We start from the raw sequence: 22,876 nt of genomic DNA, 5'->3' as shown, positions 1-22,876 counted from the left end.
ATTAACCCCAAAGTTCGCTTGGTGGAGTGTTTATAAGCAGAACAAGTATTACAGTCCTTGATGTAATTTTTAATCTCATCGAACATTCCTGGCCAATAAAACCGTAAACATATTCTCCTATGCGTTTTAAATACGCCTAAGTGTCCTGCAGTTGGCATCGAATGATATTCCTCGACTATTTTCCGTCTGTGTTCTTTCCTTACCACTTCCTTCCAATCAAACTCTGATGTTAAACTATATTTACCTTTACTGTAGCGGTACAGTTTTTGGTCTATGATTTGAAAATTTGGTACATTCGCAGGATGTTCTTGACATGTTTTGAAAATTTTATCATACCATACATCTTCTACTGTATCTTGTTGAGTCGTGTTAATAACATTTACCGTCAAGAGTCTTGACAATGCATCAGGAACCACATTGTCAGTGCCCTTCCTATGTTCTATCTCGAAGTTAAACTGAGACAATCTACACCCCCAACGTGCTAACCTGCCTGACGGATTTTCTAATTTTAAAAACCACTTTAATGATGCATGATCCGTGATAACCTTAAATTTGCTTGTGCCTAAATAAGCCTGAAATTTTTCCACTGCAAATATCACTGCTAACGCCTCTCTTTCTGTAGCGCTATAGTTCATCTCAGCTTTGTTTAGCGACCTGCTGACATAAGCTATAGGGTGATCTTTACCCTCTATTTCTTGTGATAGCATACCACCAAGGCCATAAGCAGATGCGTCACAGTGAACAGCAAAAGGCTTCTCAAAGTCCGGCACAGCTAATATTGGTGCTGACACAAGTGCTTCCTTCAACTTAATGAACGATTGCTCCGCTTCATCTGACCAACTAAATTTAAGCTCATGTTTTCCCCTTTTAACTGTTAATCTGTTCAATGGGGCAGCAATTGTCGAAAAATTACGAATAAACCGTCTGTACCACGAGCAAGTGCCGAGAAATACTTTAACATCACGAGCTGATGACGGAGTACGAAAGTTCAAGATAGAAGACACCTTATCAGGATCGGTCCGCAACCCATTTTCGTCGACCACATAACCTAAATACTTCAATGAGCTTCGGAAAAAATTACATTTTTTACGATTTATAGTTAAATTTGCTAACTTTAATTTTTCAAGAACTCGATTCAAAAGTAACAAATGTGTATCGAAATCTGATGAACAAATAACAATATCATCAATATAACAAAATACCTTACCATTCTCTACATCTGAACAAAAATTTTGATGAAAAAGCATATCCATTAACCGTTGTTGCCTCGCAGGTGCCCCGCAAATGCCAAAAGGCATAACCTTAAATTTAAAGGCCCCCCTGCCAACAACATTGAAGGTGGTTTTATCTTGAGAATCTTTATTCAATGGTATTTGCCAAAAACTTGATGATAAATCCAAAGATGATAAAAATCTTGCCTCCTTAAGGCTATCTAAAATTTGTGGTATATATGGAATAGCATATGAATCAGCCTTAGTAACAGAGTTTAATCTCCGACAATCCAAACAAAACCGCCAGTCACCGTTTGATTTCTTAACTAAAATGACCGGATTATTCCAAGGACTTTCAGTAGCAGTTACCACATCAAGCTCAAGCATTCTATCCAATTCTTTATTTAAAGCAACTCTTTTTTCTGGCGAAAGAGGATACTGCTTAGCCTTGATTGGTAAGGCATCGCCTGTGTCTATCACGTGTTCAATTAAAGTCGTCCTACCCAAACCTTTGTTTTCCGCTGAAATGTCTTCAAATCTCTTAATTACTGACAATGCTAATTCCCTTTCAAACGGCATTAAATTATCAAATGATGTTAGCGTGTGAATTTGTTTTTCATCAATTTGATAACTATAAAATGTTTTTGGAGCTTTCCTGTAATCAATATTACTAAAAATTTCAGGCGCTAGCCTATACGCTTTCCAAAAATCACAACCGAAAATTACATCTGAAACTATTGATGGTACGACATGAAACTTAATTATATGAGTTACATTATTAAAAGTGACCGGTAAATAAATTACCCCTAACGAATCTACTTTAAATCCGTCAGCAACTGTGCAAGAAACTTGATTTTTCTTAACCAAATTAAATCCGAGCTTTTCAAAGTAAGTGTGAGATGAATTTCCTAACAAAGAAACACAAGCTCCAGAATCTAACAATCCTATAACCTGTTGTTTCCCTACACTTACTTGAAGATAAGGCCTAATATCGTCCTCATTAGTAGCAAATAAGACTGTGGCAATTGATCCGTAGCTGTAATATTTTTCAATCGCCGCCAAAACCTGCATGTTTTGCGTGCTATTGTCACAGTCGTCCACTAGTTTTTTTGGTCCTTGTTCTTCATTTGAGGACAATCCGCTTTAAAATGATCGTCTTTACCGCACTTAAAACAACCACGTTGAATGCATTTTTTAAAATTATGATTTGATTTCCCGCACTTAAAACAAACCTTCCTAGTATTCGAACGTACCTCGCCTCCGTTTGACTTTGACATATCTGACGTAGACGTCTGTGAACTCTGTGGTAAATCATTGGATGCGTTATTTGACATTTGTTTTCCTTCAAATTTGTACTTATTATTACTGAAAGAATGACTAATGCAATTAGATGGATCTGATTGATTAAAAGAAGAAACAGCCGAAACTCCTGGCTGTGTTTTCTTTTGTGGTTTATACAAGAATTCAGGTGAGATAACTGCATAATTATTCTTCTGTGGTTCTTTAAAGTTTAAACAACGCTGCCTAGTAACTTCAATAATCCTACATTTTTCCTGCAATTCCTTTATTGAACTGATATCCACCAAGGCTAACTGTTGAGTGTAAAACGGACGTATATTCCTTTGTAAAATATCCAATTTTTCTTTTTCAGATAAAGGCGTACTCAGTCTATTAAACATTCCTAACATTAATGCAAAATAAAGATGAAGTGGCTCATCTTCTCCTTGCGTACGAACACGAATTTCATTTGCTAACTTATAATCATACTCTGGATCCTGAAAATCACTTAACAACAATACTGCAAGTTCTTGCCAAGATGACACCTTATTCCTGTTTGCACGGAACCATATAAGAGCCTGATCCGAGAACAACCTGGCTGCAGAGTACAAAAGTTTGGAATCTGTAACTCCATCAGCCTGCTGAAGATCTTGAACATTTTCCAAAAAAGTCTTCGGATCTGTGTGTCCATTGAACTTGAGATTCCATTTCAAAATACTTTTATGACCACGATCCAACTCTGACACAACTTGTTCTTCCACAAAATTACCAGAAGAACCTTCACCTGTCGTTAACAAAGAAGTCACCTTACCGACGTTATCAAACTTATTCAAAAAACCGTCAAGTGTTTGTTTACTTGCCTTTATTTGTGTTTGTGTACCTGTGTCCTCTGGTCGAACCCTAGAAATTCTGTGAAATAAGTGATAAGCCAATGCTTTTGCCTTAATAAAAGTGTAATTTTCTCTTGATTGTTCATACTTTTTCCATAAATTATCCAAATCTAATAATTTAGCCGCTATTATTTTAGATTCAGTGGCCGGGTCAAGTTCTGTTTCCACTATAGAATCAGATGGACAGTCTTTTAATAAACTTTTAAGTTGTTTTTTAAGCAAGTCTACTGTAGAAGCCGGAGATTCTGACCTAATTTCAACTTCATAAATAAGATCCTCCTTGCACAATGGATTAACTGAAATCTCTCTCTTCTCCATTATAAAAAGTTAACCAACAAGCTGTACACTGCTAAATGTGTATATTATCAAATGCTAAAAAAACAATAATTCCAAATGTCAATATTTACCTACTGAATTATTTTGCTTCAAACAACCCTACTATTTTCAACGGAGAAAATTATCAATTTGAATTATTTGTAAAATTAGTGGTTTAAACTTCACAAAATATGTTAATTGAATGTATCACTTAATTTCAATTAAATTTCACAGTATTTTTTTTTTACACACAGATTAAATTCATATTTTGCACATACACACAAATTATGTTTAGTATTTTATATTGCCTACCATACAAGGTGAACCGTTTTACTGATCAGAATATTATAGAATCACTTCAACAATTACACATAAAGAAATAAAAACATTGATTGGCAACAATTGGTTCTATTTATAAATATACTCAAATACTACTGTGTTGGCCCTGTCTACAACTATAGAATATAGTAGATACTTTGAAAAATGTCTTGTTTGCCACTTTAATACTCAAAATTGATGGTTTATCCTTATAAATTGAATTTTAAAATACAGATTCCTTGTGGGCGCCAATTATGTAACCTGTAAATCTATGAAATGTACCCGGCTGGTTACATAATACCTAGGGATGTACTAAAGGAAAGAAAAACAAGAGAGTTCACTTGATATATGTTTTATTTCTTCTTTCAAAACTCCTACATACCCTAAAAATTCAACTTCTAGCTCAGTCTGCTAACGGTAGAGCTGTTGGTTCATTAATATCTGTATTCTTACACTATAGGATAAATCACCAACAAACTAGTTGTTTAATTAAATTTTATTCTGGTAAATATTATATGAAAAGTTACACCTAAGCATTAAATTTGGCGAGCAACACTGTCCATCAGACCTTAGTAAACCTTGATTATGATATTAAAATTATTCATTATAAATGTGACAAAAGCAAAAGGTTACCGATCTATGACAATGACAAAACTTGTTCTACAAGTAAACTATGTGCTTCTTAAGAACTTCCTAAGGGATTTCTAAGGGTTTCCAAAGGATTTCCTAAGGTTTTCAAAGGACCAACACATACCTGCTGCCACAGACGATGTTTATTCCTCCGAATTAACTCCTCTGCATTCCGCCTGACGAACAAGACAGACGACAGAAAAAGTCTGCTGCAGTCAAAATTAGCATTTGGGTTGGAACTCGTAACAATGGCCGTGAAGACGTCCCGAACTGGACGAAGAGAAGACCCGTCTCTTACATCAGCCTGCCACGCTCAAGGGCACGCTCCTCTTTCCTCAGCAACTTGACAAAGGAAAGCAACATTTGCCTCCACCTATTAAAATCTGGAAAGAATAAATTACTTAGTCTTCCGAATTTGGATTAAGCTGTTTTGCAATGAAAACACTTTGTGGGAATTGCTTACCCAGAAACCAAAATCTGAGTCTCCGGAACTATATACTCGTATGGCGACAGTAAATTTCCACGCTGAGTTTTATAAATATCTATTTTAATTTTTGTAACAATCAGTATTCTGACACAAACCAATGCCGTCTTTTCTTCTCCTTCTTTTTTTCCCTACATTTCAAATTTAGTGCTCTTTTCAGCCAGAACTGAGTGTTGTCAGTCAAATTGTGCTACCTTTTAAAACATGTAGGTTTCATTACCTAACGACACAATATCCAGAAAGAAATGCTGAAATACAACTATTTATATTTGTAACTAAACTAATTAAATTAAATCATGTTTCATATTTCTAAAAAAATATAACACTAAGAGAAATAAAAAGAAACAACGAAGTTATTACGCTAACACCACTAGATGGCGCTATGTGACAGCTTTTAGGAATATCACCTTATGAGTAAATTATATCAATAAACTGGAGTTCATCTTCGGTAGTCAGGAAGTCTCTCCAATCTAACCTTTGACAGAGGTTTTTTCTATGAGAGACAAATTTCTGTAAAAATCGCAAATACACAAAAACGAAAATTCCATGTAACTACTTCAAAGTGAAGTCAAATCAAAAATGTGCAATATCGAACATAAGACAATTTAATAGTGTATTAAAGAGCTTATCAAATTTAAGGAAACAGCTATATTTATGAGAAACACCTCATAAATTCTCTCAGAAGACGCTGTTCAAAAAGTCTTAGGAGACATGTAATATAAAAGGCGAACAATTCAATTCACCCTTTAACCTTTTATTTTAAATACGATTTTATTTAATTGTATAGAATAGTATGTACTGATTACTACAAAAATGCGCCACTTAATAATTATCACTAAATAAAATGAAAAATCCACATAATGTGCTGCTACTTTTTTCTGAACCACTCCTTATATATACAGTACTAACGAACCTTTATGAATTTGTGACTAAAAGATCTCAAATTTCTGTGATAATTAGGCTACATCTTCTTGTTGGTGTAACAATAATATAAACAGGCTCTACAAATGAGCTAATTAATTGCAAAAGTTTTGTACATAGAGTGCCCCTTAAATTTTCAGCTTTACTACGCTAATTATTTACTTACAATTGTATGTTCTTATAATATGTGGAATATAATTAAGAAAAAAAAAAACACTTTACTGTTATTCATTAGTACATTACGATACAAGTGCGAAAAATAGGAAATTCGAAACGAGTGGTGATAAATTAAAACACGACCGAAGGGAGTGTTTTATATCGACACGAGTTGCGAATTACCTATTCGCACATGTATCGTACAACGTTTTACAGTACATATGGCCCTTTAAATGTTCGGCACAGTAACGTAATATGCTAATTTTCGCACTAGTGCGATAAAGTAGCACCATATGTACTGTAAAATAAATATTAGTATTACTATGTGTACGTATACACAATAAACATGCATATTTTCTGCTGTATTTATATTAAAAAAAGATTAGATTTTTTAATTAGCGTACACTAGTAATTTACTGACTCTTTTGAGTTAATAATGTTACATAATTAGACAAAATAACACTACAATTATTTTATCGTCGAATACAGGCTCTGAGGCAAAGTAAACAAAAAGTGCCCCTTTATGTTTCAGCTTTACTCTAACTTCTTACTTACAATTACATATACATATATGCGATGACATGTGCTTAGTAACATGCGCGTTCAGGTTTGCTCCATTCGTAAAAATTCCCAACACTTCAAAAGAATATTCGCTTAGGCAATTTGGGCAATAGCACTGTCAATGCTGTGCCATTTGTAGCCTACCTAACGTTCGAGGTCGTAAGTATTTTTGAAGTTTTTTGACCACTCGCTTACTACCGTAATACTCGTAGAAGGGCAACTTGCAAAAACTTTGATCAAACTATGCTCCGCATCCGTACCGACTTTCGTTTATTGTTTCTTTTGCTTGAGGACATTGAATTGACAGGTAACTTAACACAGTCGAGGCTGCTCTTTTACATTTAGCGTGTATATCGTCTTGCCAAAACCGACGATGATTACATACGCACGGACATTTCTAAGTACATATTGTCACGTAATTGAAATAATTAGCCAAGGTAACTGGTAAACGTACACGTGTCGGCAACCAGGCGAACTGTGCTCTGCATTCTGATGGGTCCCGCAAAGCGAGTGCGCATTCCAGCGGCGCTGCTCGCCCACCAACCGCCTCTAACCGACGTCGCAGATTACATGCGACTATGGCGTTTATTATTGTTATGATAACTAATTATTTTAGTTATTTATATCCTGCCTGGTCATTGCTAACATTTAAAAAATAAGGCCTAAATTACAAAAGCGCAGCAGCAGGACTATAGCGCTTTTTATTTAGTATATTTTTTACATAAATGGCATGGCAGTATTGGCTGCACATACTATTTACATTTAAAAAAAAAATACTCATATGCCGTAATGGCATTGCTGACGCGCGTAGGAAAAAAATCGTTTTTAAAACAGGGCATTAGATCGTGGACGAGGCGGGACGTGGGGCGTGGGAGTAATAAAGTGTAATAGCAATACAGGGATCATGGAGAGTGACGTATCTACTGCAGTGTTTTGCAATCTGTGCCGACGGTGACGTGACGGCGCACACTTAACACTAGCACCGAGCGTATTTTATTTAATTTATGCCACGTTTCTCAATGCTGCTGTATTTGGCTTTGTTCCCCACAACATCACACACCTTAACAACGCAATGACCAGCCATGTATCTTTCGTCATGTGAGAAATATCACTCACTTGGACGCAACCTGAGTATAGTGTCAATATAATGTGTTAAATTTGTAACAGAACCACTACCGTTTCATAGCGAAGTGAAGTAAATAATATTGGCGTGCATTTTATTGCATAAACCAAAGAGGCGTCCTGGTGAAATTATTTAGTGTCATTCGATTAATTTTCGTTTATCGTTCATATCACTTGAGACCTAAAATGGAAATTGTGACTGTTGCGAGTGAAATTATACATATGTTTGGGACCGACTACAATCATATTTATTCCATTCTTAATAGTGCCAATTAAAACATATTCTGAAAAATTTAATCATGTAGTGTTAAAAAAAGTCCCCCGCCGCGTCTGGTTGTATGTATGTTCGTGATAAATTCGAAAACTACTGAACGGTTTCATGTAGTTTTCACCTATCGATAGAGTGATTCTTGAGGAAGGTTTTGTGTAACGCGTGCGAAGCCAGGGCGGTTCGCTATTAATGAATAAATTTACTGAAGCAATAAGATCAAATTATTGTTAGAACTCTTTTGTACAGGTCTGCTGTTTATTTTTATGCATATACAAAACTAGGTTTCAACTAAAAGCTGCGGTCACACCAGTCTCCCCTAGTAAGGCGAGCTCTCTCCTCATACGAGTTGAACTTAATGGCTCCAGAAATAGCTGCAATTTTAATAATGCGCGAAGTTAATGCATACGAAGTGGGCCTGTTCGCTGTACGGTAGGGGCGCTTTATCGACATGTTTAGTTGTCACTCCAGTTCTCCCACGTCCACTCTCACAATCGCACCGCACCGCCCTGCTTCAGCAGGTTAACGAACCAGCAATTTTCCACATGTCGACGCCTTATCGCTTGCAGTTTCATAAAATCAAATTAACAACCGCTCACACGAACAGAACAAGCATAAATTAAGTGCATTCCCGTCTGTTGTACTATAGCAATTATATTTCTCATTAGCCAACTATACACTATTATACAGGGTTGAAAGTTACACTTAACATTATGACCTTTGTAATAAATATCATCATAATGGCATGGGTCAATACGTGCGAGTATTTAGACATCGAGCACATGAACGGTACAATTGTGATCAAACTGTTACTTTTGATATAGGTATATTAAAATAAGCTGTCTGATGAACCTATAGAGAGCTGCTCGCTACCAACACGAGGATTATGTTCTGGCTATATTACGTTGAGCACAATTGAACTCATATACGTATGTATGTACTTATATCTATCCTGTTCATCCATTCGAATTGTGACAATGTTCCCGACCGTTATTGCCTTATTGACCTATTCAGCATTGATTTTATTCAGTCATCGTCTATTCAAAATTGGTTATTACGTTGTTAATAGAATGTCTTTTTATTGATAGACTACACAGGCTATTACACCCACACAGTCGTCCCAATCTAAAATAACGCTCTTTCATTGGCACATCAACACAAGTGTGAGGCCACATATTCGGTTAATTTTATTAATTGTTGACTACATCAGTTTATTACCATGTGGTATAACTATTAATGAGCGCTCGTATTCACGTGTTAAAATAAAATTCATGTGTTAGTTTTGCGCGTGTCTACTCCATGGCCCGGCGAAACAGTAAATATTCCGCGTAGTGAAAAACTATAGAAGCGTGAAACGCATCGCTTCACATCCTTACTAACAGAGTGATTGGCAGTAGCTGGTGTCGTTGCACCCGGCGCACCTCGAGAGGAGTCAAGGGCGATGCGTCTGCCTTCACGACCTGCGCCCGCGCTGATGGTTGCATCGCGTGCACCTCCGCACGCAATGCAGGCCCCATCTCCCCGTTCCGACTGATCGATCACCGGTGGGAACCACGCTGGGATATCATTTGTTTTTTGTTTCTTTTCTTGGGTTCTTAATTCAAAAACAGTAATGACAATGCTACTACTATTCCTATTCAGATGATATCCGTAGTATGAACACATACCTACATTTTGCATAGTGAAGAGAAATCTTTAAAGTAAATATGCATTATGATGACGCGTGCCTATTATCAGCAGTCACTTCCCGGCTTGCCGACCTCGTATCACTTCCAGTTCCCTTTTCATTTTTATGATGATCAAATAAATATTTTTCTATTGTCCTACTTATTTTTGTCTTATCATTGTTTTGTCATTAACATATTTGTTATCTTTGTTCACAGGATCAATATGATAACTTGTCCGCCCACACACAGAAAGGAATTGAATTTCTAGACAAATACGGAAACTTCGTAAAGGAGAGATGCGCGATCGAATTAGAATACGCAGGAAAACTTAGGTGAGCGCGCACTAAACAACACTGTATAGTATGATGTGTATTTGTTCAGTTGTGATACAACTTAATTATTTTATGTTGTCAATAATTACTCACACGTAGTTTCGGATTTTTGAACATTTTGTAACTTAATTTTCGAATCATTTGTATGGTTCTGCTACTGGCAACGTGACCCAGGTTTATTACCAAGCCTCCGTTTTCCGTACGTCTGTCTGTCAGCAGTATGTACCTATTGAATCGTCATAAGTAGGCAGTGTTTTTCGACAGCGTGTGATTTTCTATTGGCGTTATAACAACAAATTAGTAATTGACCCCCAAAAGTGATTTTTATTTTTTGCGAGTCAAACTCCAATGTATAACTCCAGCAGTTGACAGTTCATGTTCTCTTTACAGGAGGCTCGTCAAAAATTATCAACCAAAAAGGAAAGAAGAAGACGAATACCAGTGAGTATTTTATTCCGCTGAATTATTTTTGGCTGCCGTCCAGTTGATGCCCGCCGTTAATACAAAATTCTCTGTCTAATTCGATGATTGTTTTTGTGATCAAGCGCAAGCGAACGTTTTTCTGGCTTATCATTTCGAAACAGTTAATAAAAACTAGGAAACTATTCGTTGGAATTATAAGGATGAAACACGAATTGTGTTATTATTGCCATTAAAAAAAGGTAAGGATAGATTAAATAAAAACATTAACTTTCTAACTCTATTATTTAATTGACTTCATTGTGTAACGTATATATATGTATATTCTTCTCGTTATAACATGGAATCAATATAATTTTACATGAATTAGGGCCCCATTAAGTAAATATTATTAAATATGTATGAACATTTGGAAATTTTCTTATAAATCAATTTAAATAATATATACTTAATGGCCTGTTGGAATAAAATTATGAATCCTATTTAAGAGTTGATTTAATGATACTAGGTAAATGACCATAAATCTTAGTTATGGAACCGCAGTTATGGCACTGCGCCTTAACTACGTTACATTTTCTAGGAAAAATATTATATTTGTTAGCCCTCTATAAACTATCAGCTGCCGTCCATTAATTACGTGAGGGCTTCAAGGGGGCAGATGGTCAAGCCGAATCATACTAAAGCATCACGTATTTTTTATTTCGGGAAAATAGTGCTGTAAAAATTGAGAAGGGTCAAAATCCCCAAAAACCTTCACGGAATTAATGGACGCCCCCTGACGTGTTGCATTAATATATATCATGTCACCAAGTGAAATATAGTTCTTTGACCATATCTTTTACATACCGAAGATTAGAAATAACTGTACACTGCGATATACATACAGATTAATTCAACATTTTAAGAATTCAACATTATTAGAATTCAACATTTTGAGATTCAACATTATGAGAATCCAACATTTTAAGAATTCAATATTATGAGAATTCAACATTATGAGAGTCCAACATTTTGAGAACCAACATTTTGAGAATCCAACATTTCGAGAATTCAACATTATGAGAAAAAACGAATACGACATATAAAGAAGATTAATGACAAAGAGCGAACAAGACAAGTAAAGAACGAGTGAAGAATACAGAATGCGGAGTAAGAAATAAACGAACAACGAATGAGACGAGCGATGATGATACTGCAATGACACAGCTAGATATGAGTATTCCATTTCCACAGTTATAATTGTATAATCTGTGTTACAGGTACACATCATGTAAAGCGTTTAGACAATTGTTACAAGAGCTGGGCGACTTCGCGGGTCAGCGCGAGGTAGTCGCTGAGAACCTACAGTCCAATGTTGTCCGGGAACTGCATTTGCTGGCCAAGGAACTCAGAGAAGAACGGAAGGTAGGCTGGTGACTCTGTTTTGACAACTGAAGAACCTAAAAAATCGAATCTCAAGTCAACTGAATTGTATTACAAAAATCTAAATATAAAAACGAATAGTAGGGTGAGATAGTCAATGTATGACACTGAAATGTACCAAGAAACAAACAACGTGTTGTTTATTTATATAGTATTGTGATGACTAACCCTATAGTGAACTTAACAGTGATAGGTTATCTTTTAAGTTACAAGGACAATCTACTTACTTGTCATGACCTAGTTCACTTCTGTGGTTCTGTGCTTACGGAGACCGCGGCTCAGTACTGTGAATGTCTACTCTTGTCAGTAAAAACAGGCAACACGTTTGAAACAGAATTCTCCTACATAATTTCGCTTTTTATTGACATAATGGTTTGCCGGACTATAGTTAAATGTTATTAATGCATTTGCAAGTGCCATGTATAAATCGTTTGACGCACGTACAGCGAGTCTTATCGAACGGGAACTCGGTCACGTACAACATTCGTTCTAAGTATTCCTATTCGACAATGTAAAGTATTAAGCTCATTTTTGTTGTGGAACTGTTAGTTCCAAGAACCATTTTGCCCTACCATAATTAACATGAATTCCCAAACAAGCTGCATTGTTCCGGATCGCGGCGGAGCTTCGTCACCAATTTGTAATTACGCTGATTGCTTGTGTGACCATTCGAAAGACTGATAAAATAATGTTGGATTTAATATTGATTTAACAACATATAAGGCATTATTCATTCGTATATAACGTACGAATAAGTCTGAAATATGAAACAGTAAATAACAAAAAGTCGTGTATTTGTACCTGTATCCCTACGCACCCTTATCAAATGACTGGGATGTACCTATAGACCCCCGCGAGTTTAAAACGGACAAACAAAATAAATAAATACAATAATAAGTGTTTTTTTTAATAAGTTATGTTTATAATAATTGTAAATACTGTAAACGATAGAAACCAGAGGGTATTCTAATAAAGTAACGCGACGCGAGTCCTCCCGGCTCTCTTCTACCATAGATTACGACTGTATCCTTTCAACTTGATGACATGTGTATTGCCACAAAATAAATAATAGTCAGCTGCAAAAATATGTATCGAGAGAATCGTCTCATAAATATGGTACTACGCTCTTATTACACTGGAATAAGATGCTATGGGACATATTTTTAAGTAAGATGTGTACACCCATATTGTTACACTTGACTGTACTACCGTACAGAAGGAAACTTCTTACAAAGTCAAAGTTTGACAGCGCTCAGGGCTGAATCATGTTGTCCCTTTCTAATGTATGGAATTATCCCTTTAGGCTATTAAGGGTTGTCATAATGCATGAAATTATCTTATTTGTGGTTGTGCACGCAAAGGGACACAAGTTGTGCCAACCCTAATAATTGCTCGGAGCATTGCCGAGTTGAACGGAGCCGAGAAAGCCCGAACGCACTAGTTTCCTTAGCCTGGTATTGCTGTTAAAGCATTAACGAAATAGCTAATATTTTTATTGCATTGGAATGCAGTATTCGCCGTTGATATCCGTCACGAACATAATAAATATTAATGACTTATTTTTTGCATAAGCTTGTGTTATATCGTATAATACCTATTTCAGCAACATTTAAACGAAGGAGCGAAACAGATGGCCGTCCTGAACTCTGCCATAGGTTCTTTAGACCGAGCGAGGAGAGCGTACGAGCGCGCAGCGAGAGAATCCGAACGGGCGCTGGAAGCGTTCCAAAGGGCAGATGCAGATCTCAATTTGAGGTAAACATCGTTTTAATTTTAAGCCGACTCCGCCGGAGGGTTATCTGAGCATGTATGTATTTATGTACGAGGGCTGATCCGAAAGTTGTTAGTTGCTTCGGCTCTACTCATGCGATAAAAAAATGATTTATACTATTGTGAGGGATATTTCAATGCTACTTATGGCCAGCAATTTTTTTTTAATTAATGCAAATAGTTTTTTTATTATATATTTTTAACTGAAAGCTGTTTTGTATGGAGTTACGAATTGCTTAGAAAAAACGGCGCTATTACTGATTTTCATGACTGATGGTTAGGCTTCGACGCGTCGAAGTAGAAATAAACATAAGTAAAAATAAGCGTTTTCGAAAAATGTATTTACACCACTTTAATAAGTACTGAAAAATCCCTCACAATAGTATAAATAAAATTTTAATCGCATGAGTAGAGCCGAAGCAAGTAACAACTTTCGGATCAGCCCTCGTATAATTCTTTGGCTCGACATGTAGCCTACACCGTTTGATGGATTGCAATGCATTTGCTGTGCCATTCGATTAGTCTGTCGCGGCAGTGACATCGGGATTTTTCCAAATGCTTGCGAAGCCTTACCGCAGTCGGTTTTTTTATTTCCTTAATTCGAGTTGTTTTTATACCAGGAAACAGTGTAATTCTTTGAACTGGACGAAATTCATGTTGAGATTTGTTCTATTGTTAAAATTATGTATAAACTTCATGATGGCTGCCTGCGTCAAGTCCTGCCCTAATCCAAAAAAGTCTTTTCTAGTGTTCCCGTTCTAATCAAACGTAATTATATTTATATTTTAGACGACCGGTCTGGCCTAGTGGGTAGTGACCCTGCCTACAAAGCTGATGGTCCCGGGTTCAAATCCTGGTAAGGGCATTTATTCGTGTGATGAGCATGGATATTTGTTCCTGAGTCATGGGTGTTTTCTATGTATTTAAGTATTTGTAAATATTTATATATTAAGTATATATATCGTTGTCTAAGTACCCTCAACACAAGCCATATTGAGCTTACTGTGGGACTTAGTCAATTTGTGTAATAATGTCCTATAATTTATTTATTATATTTAATTAATAAGTAGTCTAATATATTAAGCAAATCGCAAGCGAATCAAAACGACCTTAATGTAGTAACTTTTAATTGTTTACGTCCACACCAAGGTTCTACGGTGACGAAACAATCCACTAAAATTTAAGTTACGTGAATGACGTGATCGTGGCCATTAGGTATCGGTAATTTTATCGATCTAAAAGAATAGTGCTATTATATTATTATGACATTTATGACTAACGAATGTTATTGTAGTTTAGCCTACCTTTTCCCACTAAGAATACGATATATACCGATAATGGCCATCGGTAGCTTTGGAACCCTTTTGTATACCTAGTTGTTATCGCTAATTTTGCAGTTGTTTGACCTCGGAACTTTTTATACACATGCTTCAACTGCTTTTCCTCGTTCATTCTCGTTTGTGTTACCGTACCAGTACTTGATAATACAATTTAGCTATTCGATTTGTGGTATAAATTATTGTGATTATTTAATTTTACGCCTTGTTCTAAGTTTTACTCTATTCGAACTCCAAATTTCACTGTCTGCAAACTGCACAGAAAATTTACGATACATCGAGTGCGGCGCAACATTATCTCTCACGCAAGATAGATTACCGTCTTTTTCTAACTGTATACATCAGAAAGAGACGGGTAGTCTGTCTCACAGACAAGATACTATCGCGTCGCAGTCTTGCTAAACGCGGAGAGTTGACAAGAAGTGGTTCATAATCTAGTACGAAAATACCGAACACCGTCAGTCAGTGGTAGATGTCATTCGTGTCAATAAATCGGTCTAACTGTTTAAAAGTACATTACTGAGGCCGGGAAAGAAGGGCTTGCGTATGACTTATGAGGCTGGCAAGCCCTTTTCACAAAAAGAAGCATGTATGTATAATGCTTATCTGAATTGTTTTTTTTTTTAATATGACGCACCATGATTTTTCAAAATGTTTTTAAATGGATACGTAGTTAACAAATGTGGCTTATCACGTAATTTTTTTGATAGTTGTGTCTCCGCGAAAATTGGCAAAAAAATGGAGCAGAAAAAAATTACATGTTTTTTTTCATCCAAGTTCAAGGAAATGAATGTCTGTAAAAATATGCATTATGATTATGTTTAGCTGCAATAACAGTTTAAAAATTACCTTGATTTTTTGACATTTTCGTGGATAAGTCTGAAACAAAAGAAGATCGAAGGCTGATATTACGCATACAGTGTTCTTAGGACCTGCCACTACTGCACCTCAAATTACAACCAAATCCCTCGCGGAGGCCAATCTTCTTAGCTTAGCTTGCTAGACCCTTTCCCCACCAAAATGTTATGCGGACTTGTTTTTTTTTTTGCGGACGTATTGTCTATGTTTTGGATATCACGCTTTAGGGCTACACTAGCTAAAATTAAGAAGGAATCAGAATTTCTATGGTGACTCAATGAATTCAGATGATTATGAATATTGAGTATTGTCTATTATCCGCCTAAGGCTCAAGGTCCGACCGATAGGACTTATTAAGTTCGATGTAATTTAAATCGTTTAAATTGTGCATTAAAACAAAAGGTCTTCAAATTTGTACGAAAGTTCCATTACAGTCCGCTCGAGTTACTACGCATAAGGAAAATAACGACAATCTTTTATTGCGTGTTTGAGAAAATACTTTAGAATAATAATCGTTTATTTTAATTCCTTAGTCGGGCTGAAGTCGAGAAACAAAAAGCAAATATGAAACTCAGAAGTCAAGCCTGTGAAGATGCCAAGCACGAGTATGCTGACCAGCTCCGCAAGACTAATGAGGCCCAGCGGCAACACTACGAGCAGCGGCTACCTCATGTCTTCAAACAGTTACAGGTAAGATCACAAGCACAGAATAATTAATAGTACTACCGTACAGAAAGGAAACTTCCTACGAAGCCTAAGTTTGACAGCGATTCAGGGACGAATCATCTTGTCTCTTTCAATGTATGGCACTATCCCTTACGGATATTTAGGGTTGTCAAAATTCAAGTGGTTATCTTATTTGTGGTGTGCACGCAAAGGAATGTCAAGTTCTGCCAACCCTAATATTTGCTCATAGCAATACTGCGCCGAACGGAGCCAAGAACGCCCGAACGCAGCAGTTTCCCCCCACTATCAAGCCAATATAGCTCTTGATGTTTACTTAGGGCTTTAGGACACATTGCATTCGGTTTCCAACATATCTGTATAGGGAGCGTGCATGAACTGTAGAAGGCAGCACAGGAGCCGACAGATTATTGGCGCGAGGCGTAAATGTGATGTTTTTTGTTCCGATGTAGCCCACAAGATGGCAGAACCTACTATGCACAAGAAAACACGTGACGTGTACATGTGCATGTTTATGGTTCCGATTTAGGTCACAAGATGGCAGACCCTCCAACGCGCACGGTCCCTATAGAACGAATGATTGAATTAAAATATTTGTGTATGACGTTAACCAATAAAATGGCGGCTCTGACTGTATTTCTCATACAAGTTTCGTTCATTCCATTCTTGCCAGCTTTCTTGAAACGTTCTGGGGCCCATTTCTCGAACGATATTAGACTAATATTATTAGTCCACGAACTGTCAAATCGTATGGGTTGCCATAACTACGCACTAATAATATTGGACTAATATCTATCAAGATATAGGCCCCTGTACATCTATTGTCAAATTAGACTAAGCTCTTCGATGTAATATCAATAGTGTAGGTAGAGCTCTGCTTCGAACATTATTGGTCGCTTTCAACCTAATATGAAGGCTCCTAAACTTTACGTATAAACTTAACTGTACCATTCGACTTACTTGTTAATGTTCAATAATAATTCATATTCACCGTTATTGACCGAAATAAGTATGTATTTTGTGGTAAATAACTAATCCAAAATAGTTGATATGAGATAACTTGACAAGTTGTTCGGATCATCATCATTACTTAAGAGCTGTTCTTGTTAGCAGAGTAGTCATTGAGGTTATGGGTTGTGTATATATTATAATCTATTTCTAAAATAGAAAAAAGTTACTTAATTTCCATATACGACTAAGCCAAAACCGGTCGTAAGAGCCTATAGAAATACGATTATGGGATTAATTTCCTTCAAAGTGATTATGTTCCAAGTGGTATTACTGTAATTAACTTACGGAAAAACAAGTCGGCTTGCGATTCGCTACCAAGCCTCAATCGTCCAACCGTGACTCGAGGATTTATAAAACCAGTACTCGGTGCGGAAGTAAACATGGGTGTGTTTTTGACTTATCGATATATAACAACTTTCACTGATAGCGTGTCCATGAGTCACGTGAACTTTGAAATAATTCGGGAAATGCCGCTTTCGAGAGCTGCTTTATGCGCTCTGGCACTACGCCAACTAGGTCACATGGAAACACTTTACAACGGAAAAATCACTTCTATTTTAGTAAACCACTTTAATACAACTTAAGTACAAAATTATTATTTTTTATTATTATTTAACGACGCTGTATATTTTTCAGGACCTGGACGAGAAACGAATCAAAAACATAAAGAATTTCATGTTGAGTTCGGTCGAGGTCGAAAGAAAAGTGTTTCCTATCATAAAGCAGTGCTTAGATGGAATGGAACACGCCGCCAATAGTATTAATGAAAAAGAGGTAACGTACTTTTTATGAAATTTAAAGGTGTTTATAATGCGTCGTTAAAAATGTGTTTATTTTAAAATACTCGTATGATTAGCTTAGTTAGAGTGTTTATGTTGTAGGCTGCGCTATACTTTGTATGTTAATTGTTAACTAAATCAATTTTCAAAATTTCTGTGGTAATTATGATGGAATGCTAGGGCAATACACGTATTGACCTCGCTCGTAATTTGGCCCCTATTAACCATAGGCATTTGAGCAATCCGTTACGAAACCTGTTCACTAGATTCTGGGATATTGTTTGAGAATTACTTTATGAAGTTATAGTTCTCGACTCGGTGGAAACATTAGACGCATATAGGTCAAGGCCTTTAAGGCAAAAACTAAGACTAAGTAAAAAACTAGATTGACCAACCAACCGCTAATTAGTCTGACCACTTGAAGAAACAATTTCGAGGGACTCTGTTTTTACAATTGACTAACGGCAGCGCGTAGGTGGAAACAGATTTATCTAAACTATCAGATCACGGATAAAATTTGCAATTGTTTGAATTTTGCACTTAAGCGGTTCTGTTAAGATTCATTTTGTAATGTTTTTGATGATGGTTACGCAGGACACACAACTAGTTATAGACAGATACAAGTCGGGCTTCGTGCCGCCCGAGGACTTCCCGTTCGAGGAGCAGCGCGCGGGCGCGGACACGACGGACGCGGCGGCGGCGCACAACCACCACGCGCAGCTCACCGTGCGGGGCACCGTCTCCGGCAACCGGATAAAGAAGCGCGGGGGCCTGCTCTCCATATTCAGCTCCAACAAGGTGAGGCGCTGCCCGCCGCTCCTCTTTACATAACGACACCTATTATTGTAAAATTATATAACCATCCGAAAGAGAATGTACTTACTTGGGGGTCGGCTTTCACGCTTTGGTTATACCCAAGGTTATTAAAGGGATCATACTAACTTTTAAATAAAAATTCTGTTACATAGAAAATGTATCGGTATGAATCAACCAACATACTTTGATCAGAGTTCGGGGTTAGAACCATAGTAAAAAGTCGCTCCGTGACCGACAAATTTAGCTAACATTACAATAAAATAAGAATAAAAAAACTGTCAGCATGTATAAGTCGCGTGTCGCTCCATAAGTTTGACAAGATGCTATAAAATATTTGTGATATACTTAATGAAAAACTTAGGGATCGTTGCTTAGAGTAACTGTAAGATTGATTTCGTCTATTATTTAATCATAATAATTGGGAAGAAATTAAATTCTAAAGTAATCGACATAAGCGTCACAAGGCACCATAGAGACCTAAGGTACCGTAGATATTTTTTAATGTAGTCAGATTATTATTATTTCGATTTAATACGTTAATTTGGTATGCTTATCTATGGTTAAAGGAACTATGCTTATTATTATTCTACATGCTTGATCCATGTATGTGATATCTATTTTGTAAAAGTAGGAGCAAAGGCATGAAGTATGTTATATGTACCATTTACGTAATTGAACGTACATTATCGAATATCGTTTTAATTTTATTATTTGGTCATGGTAATACAGCTGGTGTCTAGTTATGTAATCCGTGTTATTGTACTGGCAATAATGAATGAAGTGTTTGTGTTGTTCGGACACTTTTGACTATACGCCGGCTTACACCTTTATTATTTATGATATATTATTTATAATTTGGAGGTACTAATTATTTTTGTCTGTTACTCCCTCGATCCCCACCTAAAACGGGTTCACATAACAACCGATTGATATTAATTGGGCGTCTGCGGCTGGTGGCTTGTCACGAACGGAAAATGTAAGTTGGCCGCTGATGGTTGGGGACGTAAGAGAAGCATGATAAATATCACTATATTATTTTATTTAACACATCCTGTTTTGCTATAAAACTTGAGTTTCGTTTTGATTGATCATTGACCTATCTGAATCATAATCACTGTAGGACATATCGCTTTTTCGATCACACCCTTTGCGGCAGGATGACGCCCGTTGCCTGTGGCTTGTGTCACCCGTGTGGCTGTCGAGCGGTGTTGTCCTGGTCTCTCATTTTTTTGTTTAATGTTGTTTGTTTGCCTTCCCCGCGACTCCGCGCCGTATCGTTTTGGCCACAGAAGATTGTCGAGGCGTGCAATTCGTTCAAGGTCAGTGCAGCGTGACTCATTCGGCCCCTCGCTGTTTATGACAACATGCTACTTGTCGCGGTGTTATGGCTTGCTTTTACTGGTCAAGTGGTCACTTATCGAAGTGTCAATAATCCATAACGATAAGATGAATGATTAAGTGATTGAGATGGGTATATGAAACTGTTCTATACTATTAATATACGGCACCATATACGTAGTATTGAGAGTGATTCACTATTTCATTACACGCCGGATAATGTAATGAGTCATATCATAACTGTAACAATTGTGAAAGAAATATATGTATGTATGTTATAATGTAAATACTGCGTGTATGTACTAAAGTCAAGATTTGAAGTAAATAGTTACACTATAATACGCAATAAATATACCAAGCCAAATTGAGTACACGTCTGTCATAAACAATGGGCCGTAAGTTTGCCTTCGTCTCGCTTGTCTAACTTTCATGCTTGCACGGCTTTCAGTATTTTCGGCACAGGGCTGTCAGTTTTATTAAGTGTTAGTATATGTATAGAGTTTATGTACATAATAAATGTAGTTTTTTCTTGTTTTATGTGTATCGTAGTATAGTTCCACGTACTGTAAAAGGACTACTGATCCGCACTCACGCTCGGTATAATTTTATTGTGTATTTCTGAATTATTCGAAAAACACTTGCCAAATACACTTTGTACAATACAAGGCACCAAATATGCAATATATGTATACAATGATTAACCATAAAAAATAAGTACAGTGACGATCAGATATATCGAAGCGGCTGAAGTGGTAAAAATATCTGAACACGCACTCTAACGCCTTGACAATAGAGGCGTGTTCAGATATTTGTGAGCACCTTAGCCGCTCCGATATATCTAATGGCGACTGTACAAATATGTTTGTTTTTAGTGTAATAGAATAGACGTTGAGAAAGGAACATGCAAACATGGAAATGCTTAATTATTAAATTAGAGTGATTTTGGGGTGATATGAAATTTAAACATGTGTAATTTTTTTTTAATGTCGATGGTTTTAAAGTGAATATTGTATTTTGAAATTGGTAGGTAGTTGTGTGCGAAGTTCGTGTGGTGCGTTTTTCGCGTTATAATGTGTTCACGTGGTGTTGGAACGCTTACAGAACAACATGTCTACGGATGGGAAGGAGGACTACTCAGACTTGCCACCGAATCAGAAGAAAAAGAAACTGCAAGCAAAGGTTCACGAACTCAACAAACAGGCAAGTGTTTGGTTTATACCAGTAAACTACTAATATTGGGCCCATTTATATAATTGACTCCTGATCTTTTTTTTAATACCACGTCGGTGGCAAACAAGCATACGTCTAATGGTAAGCAGTCACCGTAGCCTATGGACGCCTGCGACTGCAGAGTGGGTACGTGCCCGTTGTCGACCCTTTAAAAACCTGTACACTCATTTTTTGATGAAACCCCATTTAAGGCAGCTGTGGTGATTTTTCTATAAAAATGGGGGCAATGTCTGTATTTGAGAATGCTCATCATTAGATATATTCTTAGTCAATTTTACCAGACCAGTCAGAAACAAAGACAGAATATTATTTCGATTGTTTATTAATTATCTTGAGATATTCCTAAGTCGGCGTCCATCAATTCCGTGAGATGTTTATAAGGATTTTTAACCATAAAAAAACCGTATTATTTGCCGAGACTTCATCTCCCCCACGTGATGTTTGGTGATATTCGACGTGACCGCCTCCGTTCCTCAACACCTCACGTAAGTAGTGGACCCCTCTAACCAGGAATATACAGACAATTGATAGTTTTAGAAGTTTTCTATCGTTACAACGTTGATCGAAAATTCGATCGATCACTATGTTACTCAAAAACCAAACTTGATTACAACGGTACTGTATTAAAGTACAGTAAAGTAATGTATAGCCTGATCGAGATTGATTTAAATCAACATAGATATTTACGTGAATCTTATATTGGTAAACATATTTATTACAGGTGGCCCAGGAACAAGCCGCCATGGAGGGACTGATGAAGATGAAAGGAGTTTACGAAACGAATCCCACGCTAGGAGATCCAATGACCGTGGAAGGTGAGAATTTTTATTTATTCGTCTGGCATTACAGTGTCGCTTAATTATAAATTATAATACAATATCTAAATTCTTCACTCATTGGGCAGCGTTTGCATTAGGTGAGTGAAGATCTAGGGCTTCTCCAACATATTTCCGTATCGGGTAATTCACAACTTCTGCGTTCAATTTTTGCAACAATACAGCCTAATTAAAGCCGTCTATTGTTTTATATAATTATATTTCTGTATATAATCATCATGA

General features: G+C 36.7%; 1 protein-coding gene and 1 long non-coding RNA gene across 5 annotated transcripts in view; both read left to right on the top strand.

The window, feature by feature from the left end:
- The window catches only part of LOC133523116 (formin-binding protein 1-like), a 93,099-nt gene that overhangs the window by 59,910 nt on the left and 10,313 nt on the right, over positions 1-22,876 (top strand). For 2 of the 4 annotated variants that reach the window (XM_061858630.1, XM_061858627.1), the window contains exons 2-11: positions 10,038-10,153; positions 10,544-10,594; positions 11,833-11,977; positions 13,599-13,750; positions 16,494-16,650; positions 18,292-18,429; positions 19,029-19,232; positions 20,540-20,569; positions 21,690-21,788; positions 22,540-22,633. In XM_061858630.1, the coding sequence (XP_061714614.1) occupies positions 10,038-10,153; positions 10,544-10,594; positions 11,833-11,977; positions 13,599-13,750; positions 16,494-16,650; positions 18,292-18,429; positions 19,029-19,232; positions 20,540-20,569; positions 21,690-21,788; positions 22,540-22,633 (1,186 nt within the window). The remainder of the gene's footprint in view (positions 1-10,037; positions 10,154-10,543; positions 10,595-11,832; positions 11,978-13,598; positions 13,751-16,493; positions 16,651-18,291; positions 18,430-19,028; positions 19,233-20,539; positions 20,570-21,689; positions 21,789-22,539; positions 22,634-22,876) is intronic. The other 2 variants (XM_061858640.1, XM_061858634.1) reach the window with 2 other exon arrangements.
- LOC133522989 (uncharacterized) lies at positions 1,788-3,451 on the top strand. Its single transcript, XR_009800174.1, has 2 exons — positions 1,788-2,679; positions 2,863-3,451. It is a non-coding gene; the product is annotated as an uncharacterized LOC133522989 (long non-coding RNA).

This window comes from Cydia pomonella, chromosome 1 (assembly GCF_033807575.1).
Source record: "Cydia pomonella isolate Wapato2018A chromosome 1, ilCydPomo1, whole genome shotgun sequence".
Lineage (NCBI taxonomy): Eukaryota > Metazoa > Arthropoda > Insecta > Lepidoptera > Tortricidae > Cydia > Cydia pomonella.
This window is presented reverse-complemented; position numbering and strand designations above follow the sequence as displayed.